The sequence below is a fragment of the Tupaia chinensis genome, unplaced genomic scaffold (assembly GCF_000334495.1).
Source record: "Tupaia chinensis unplaced genomic scaffold, TupChi_1.0 Scaffold000273_1, whole genome shotgun sequence".
NCBI lineage: Eukaryota > Metazoa > Chordata > Mammalia > Scandentia > Tupaiidae > Tupaia > Tupaia belangeri.
In genome coordinates this window covers 66379-72378 of record NW_006159755.1, presented here as the reverse complement: position 1 = coordinate 72378, position 6000 = coordinate 66379, and the positions used below count along the sequence as shown (strand labels likewise).

Here is a 6000-nt window from a genome sequence, read left to right as displayed (position 1 = left end):
TGCTTTCTCTCTCTCTGTCTGTCTGGAGAGTGCACACGCCCTATAGCAAAAACCTCTCAAAAAAAAAAAAATCATGTGTGCTCAAAATCTTGAGAGGGGACTAGAGGAAAAGGGATTGCAGTGTGACTATCTTCCCGGGATGATTTCTCACTTTCCCTCTCTCTGGTGAGTGCATGTGTCCTGTAACAAAATTTAAAAAAAAAAAAAAAAGGAATAAAAAGTAGAAATAGAATCTTTAGCATTTTTAGGTTGAATTGGATTAGAGAGCCAATTCCAGAAACCCCAAAACCAAGTAATGAAATTCACCCTTAAAATTTTGTTTCCTACCAACCAGATAGATATAGCAGCTAGAACAACTTGAGGAAAATTAGTAATTGATGTCTTCTCAAACAGAAATTTTCTCCACCTATCTTATAGTAACGTAATAAACTAGACATGGACATATTTTTAGGTGATAATCTGGGGCTGTTGGTGGCAATTTGCCTCATGGAGCTTCTGTGGCAGCCAAGTGCCATCAATTTAGAGATGATTGCTGCCTTCCCAAACCCCACATTTCCATCAAGAACCACTCACTCCTCGATTTTCTGCCAGTTCTGTGTTCCTCAGCTTTGCTTTTATTTGGTGAAAGAGCCAGTCATTTTGACAAACGCAGTTTGTTTAGCAATTCAAACAACAGGGATTTCAAAAAATTGTCTTGTGGTTTGTAGAGAGCAAATTGTGCTTTAAAATAAAATTAGTATTTTAGAAGAGTGTCATAATTTTATATACTAAGAAATTCAACATAGCATTGCTTATGTGTTACACTTAGTATGGCAGTCCACTCTCACATGCAGGGGATACGTTCCTAGACTTCCCATGGAGGCCTGAAACCATGGATAGTATCTAACTCTATATATACTGTGTTTCTCCTAAACATACATACCTATGATAAAATTTAATTTATAAACTAGGCACAGTAAGATAGTAACAATAATAACCAATAATGATATAGAATTATATCAATATACTGTAATAATAAGCTATGCTAATGTGGTGTCTCTTTTAAAAAAAAAAATCTGTTCTCCTAGATTGACTCCTGTATTAGGGTTCTCTAGGGAGACACAACCAAAAGAATATGCAGAGATATATGAAAGGGAATTTTTTAGGAGAATATGCTAACATACTTGCTGTGGCTGAGAAATCCTACAGTAGGGCTGTCTGCAAGCTGGAAATCCTGGGATGCTGGCACAATGTCTCAGCCCAAGTCCAAAAGTCTCAGAGGCAAGGAAGCTAATGATGTTACTATACTCTAAGGCCAAAAGCCTGAGACCCCAAAGGAGCCATTGGTGTGAATCCTGGATTGTAAAGGGAACTGCCCTGAGTTCTGATATCTGCCCTACTCTCTCTCAAAAGACTCACCCATCATCTGTATGTGTTTTCTCCTGGCCCCATGTTGATTGGATTGTGCCTACCAGATCTTCCACATCTAGTCTACTCAGACTCACAAACACCCAGAATAAAGTGTTCTCAGATTTCTAGGTATTCCTTAGTCCAGTCAATTGACACCCAAAATTAACCACTGCAATCCCCAGAATGCTATTTGAATGCATCAATAAATCTAGCAAAATAAACCCTTTTTTTGGGTAAACTTTCATAAAAATGTAATTTCCTTCCTCCCTGCTCTTTATCCTTATTTCCCTCTTTCAAAGATCTTAATACCTGGTTCAGTCATGTTGATGCAAATGGGAAGGTGATGGTACATTATGGCTGATGCCACATGGGAGGCCTGGGTTCAGTTCCCAGCCTAACGTAAATCATCCAGGTGTGGTGGCGCATGCCTATGACCCCAGCTAGTTGGAAGGCTGGGGCAGGTGACTGTGATGTGGCAAAATCCTGTCAAAAATATTCCCTCTCCTTTCTTTTTTCTTCAAGTGGATTTATTTCCTCAGGTCTAAAAGTATAAACTTGAAAGCAAACTCTCAATATCCACAAACAGAAAATATACTTCAATAACTTCAAAAAGTGATAAATGCAACATACAACTTTATTTAACAAAAGTGACTGGAAAATCAAACAGGCACTTATACTAAAAAAAAAAAAGTGACTAGAATTTTATCTCCCATTCCTTACAGTACTTGCAGTTGCATTTAACTGAGCTCTGCTGCTGTTGAAGAACACAGCTCTCACACAGGTATGGAGGAATTTGTACTTTGTTCAAGTATTCGCTGAATACTGCCTTATAGGCGTACACATACACACTCAATTTGAAAAAGTCAACGATCCCCAGATATACTTCATTTTGTTTATCTTTTAGAAGAGGCCATCTAAAGAGAAGACTATGCAGTTCTGTCTCATGAATCATGTAATGAACCCAACCTAGATTCTGTTGGACGCCAAATCTCCTGATCACTCCTCTTCAAATATCAGATGGGTCTTTGGCACTTGTCTGGTAAGTTCTCTGGGGTACCATGACTGCAGGTACTGGTAGTGCTCATTGAAGTACTGTCCAAGTGGTAGATCTGCTTGTAAGCCATCCTGCTGGTGCGCAGCGGTCCAGAATGACCAGAGTGTAGTGAGCAGTCAGGAGGGGCACACGGCCACGTCCAACCAAGGCAACGACTGGACTCCCTCCCTTACCCCTACTTTAAAAAAGAATCTTAAAATCACTGTTATTGCTATAATTTCAACTGAAGCAAACTTGAGTTACTGAAAGTCAGTTTTTATATTCAGGATTCTATTTTGTTTTAATTTAAGTAAGGATGGCATTTACTTATTTATTTATTATTAAATTTTTTTTATTAGCATCATAATCCTGTTTATATTACATTGGATTGCATATAACTTTACAGTGTATTACATTGCTTTTTCAAAAGGGAATGCCATGCATGTCAGTCAGCACAGAGACATTAATCTTCCCAATTCATCATTCAATATCTTTTCATTGTTTTTCCCAATCGTTATTATTATTCCAATTATTTTTTAAACAATCACTTTTCTCATTTTGCTTGTAAAAAGACTTTACCCATCATGAAATATTTCTCAGACCAATCCAGTTGAGAATACTATACATGTCATCGTCAACAGGTAATAGCCATATCCGTTTCCCACTAATGTCCTCTGTATGAATGTTAGGAGCCACTTTATTTAATTCTCAGTAGTCCACTGTCATATGCCAGGTGCTGTCAGGTTTTGTTGTTTTGTTTTTCCTAATGGCCACAAAGGGCTGTTGAAAGGGCTCTGTGTAGACCTGATTACATTTGCCTTTTCCAGTGCTTGAGTAGTGACTATAATTTTTTTAAGTCCTCCAGAATAGTAATTTTTACTATAAACTTAGGTGATGGAAGTAAAGGTTTCCTTTTTGCCTCTTTTCATAAAATTGCCTTAACAAGTCTGATTAAGGATAAAATCACCTACCAACATTTGCAGCGTATGTCCAAATAGTATGTCAATACCCAGGGTATTTTTACAGATAGGTGATAAGAGAACTGTACCGTAGGAGCTATTAGTATTTAATAGAACCGACAAATGCGTTTTCTCCTCTTTCTGTATATCTATCATTAGAATGGGAAAAATGACTTAAAGCTAGTTTATCTCCCTATTCAGAAATAGGTTGTCTACAATTATACAGGTATTCTATCATGATTCTCTTTAAGGTGTTATGACTTTCTTTAAACTTTTTATAATTAACCCTGGGTACTTTATATATAGTACTTAAGTATTACAATTGTAAATGGGATCCTTTTTAAAAAATCATATCTACTTATTTGTATTCCTAATTTTGCTGGTCTCTAGCAATGATACTGACGTTTCTCCTTTATCTTGTTCTCTGATCAGAGATTGTTTCCTGGAATTTCTTAAAACCGTGTCACTTTAATGAAGGCATCTTCCTCCTTTGCATTTCTTGAGACTTTTTTCCTAGGACAAATACAATGAAAACTATTGACAAATAAACACAAACATGACAGTACTTGCATTCTTCAGAGAAAGCTGATTCTTTGCCCTAATTTTGGTTAAAACCATAACCTTCCCCCAAATATTCAAGTAAAACTTGCAAGGACCAACCTCCCAGAAAAGATCTAGAAAGGGAGCTTGATAGTTTCATCTCTCATCTTTGGACATTAGAATATTTCCCAAAGGAGTCTTTGGAAAATACAAGGGAAGTACACAAAAAGATTTTAAAGAAATCCTCTCTCTAAATCTTCAGCATTTAACAATCCCCTTATTTACCAGTTCTCTTTTCTTTTTCATGAACACATTCATTCCCAATGAAAATAGATGATCTGAACCTCACAGACAACACAACAGGACTCCTTCCCTTAGATATATTGTCATCTGTTGAAAGGGCACTCTTTAGGCCTACAGAAGCCAACAGTCTCAGATAGCTCACCAGCACTCATTGGCCTACAGGGTGCCTGAGTTTGCGGGGATGAGTGTTTTCATCTGTATTTGTGCATGTTTATGAAATTCGCTTGTGTGTGTGTCACATTAGGGCATAGCAGGCAAAGGAGACCTAATTTTGGCCTTTTTACCACTTAAACCTATTGATGCAGTAAGTAAATAAACTGATGAGAGCTACAAAGCAGAGCTGGTCTGTATGCTCTCTACATAAAGCCTCAGGGGATGCCTGAGATCATTTTGAGAAGGAATTCGGCTATACCCAAACCAAAGGCACTGACAGCATGGAAACAGCCGAAGTCTAAGCCTGACGAAGGGCCACCATTCAGCGGCCCTGAATGGTGTTTTGTCTTCCTCATCACAGACCTACAGCATACAGAACCTTTAAAGATAGTTAGAGGGCTTACTCACTTTTTTTCCACATCTTGGATGGTATCAGGCAGAGGTTGATTCCTGGTTTCAGGAAGGAGGAGGATAACAAGGCCAGCAAGGATGGATAAGATTCCATAGATAATCCAAGGCAGCAGTGGAGAATATATCTTTAGAATCATGAGGAGGGGAGACACAGCTGCCCCAAGACTACTAAAAATTCCAGCAGTTCCTAAAGCAGTTGCCCTTGGAGCATAGACAATATAAAAATCATCTGGTAAAAATGTACATATGTATTTTGTGGTTTATTATTTTACTTCGATTATGGAACATACCACAACAGAGAACTTGTGGACATGTAAGGCGACGACATACTCTTGCATATGAAACATATTATCTTACTTGCTAGTAGTTTTTAAGTCCAAGGGCATTAAGACACATTTTTATCATTTTAATTAAAAAATATACCCACTCTTTGGTTCATAAGAGTACATAAGATGATACATTAAAAGCAAAATGTCAGCTTTCAGAACAGATGGAATCAGATCACTGGACCCACAGTAGGTTCCTGGTTTCAAGTCATAAGGCTTCCCCATACATGTCAGCCACGTGAAAGCCAGGATTCAGGCTGGCTAAGGCTGGAGCTGAATCACGGCATGAAGACTCTGTTGGGGATGCCTGTCTCTTTATCTCTTTTTCATGAAAGATATATAAAATCAAAACTTTTTAAAAAATCAGTTTTCAATAAATTTACACTGTAATTTTAATTATTACTAATAGTATTACCATCGATATTTTTAATAACTAGCCAATATTAGTTTTGCTCTTTCTATAAGTCTCAATTAGCTAGAAAAGGCCTGTTTTGACTCTAATAAGCTTCCATGAAATTTAGTACCTGATTACAGTAGGGAACAGTTCATTTCCATGGACAAAGGAACCAATGACAGCTACAAAGGAAAATCCTACTCCGAGAGTTGATATAACCACACGCAGGATCTGCATTTCTAGAGAGAGGAAGACCAATGAGACTCAGAAAATCAGAGCTGAAGGAATCACTATCCCCCAAATTTGAAGTGAGAAAGACTTCATTGGAGCTGTTTGTAGAGTAAAATACAGTGTAGAGAAAACAGAGGAAGAGAAAAGGCAGTGGCTGTAAGGTGAAAAATATGACTTAACTACAAATTATGTTTAAATAGCGAATAAAATAACTTGAGCTATTTTATCTACTGTCTCCATATTTCAAAGATTTGCCAAAGA

The 6000-nt window shown here is 37.5% G+C and overlaps 1 protein-coding gene across 3 annotated transcripts in view; it reads right to left on the bottom strand.

Moving 5' to 3' along the window:
* Window positions 1-2980: 2980 nt before the first annotated feature.
* LOC102481115 (solute carrier family 22 member 9) overlaps window positions 2981-6000 on the bottom strand; it is a 46175-nt gene continuing 43155 nt past the window's right edge. For 2 of the 3 annotated variants that reach the window (XM_027772385.1, XM_027772386.1), the window contains 3 exons: window positions 5639-5747; window positions 4786-4989; window positions 2981-3915 (listed from right to left, as the gene is read on the bottom strand). In XM_027772385.1, coding sequence (XP_027628186.1) covers window positions 3834-3915; window positions 4786-4989; window positions 5639-5747 — 395 coding nt within the window. In that variant the 3' untranslated portion in view covers window positions 2981-3833. The remainder of the gene's footprint in view (window positions 3916-4785; window positions 4990-5638; window positions 5748-6000) is intronic. The other variant, XM_006149789.3, reaches the window with a different exon arrangement.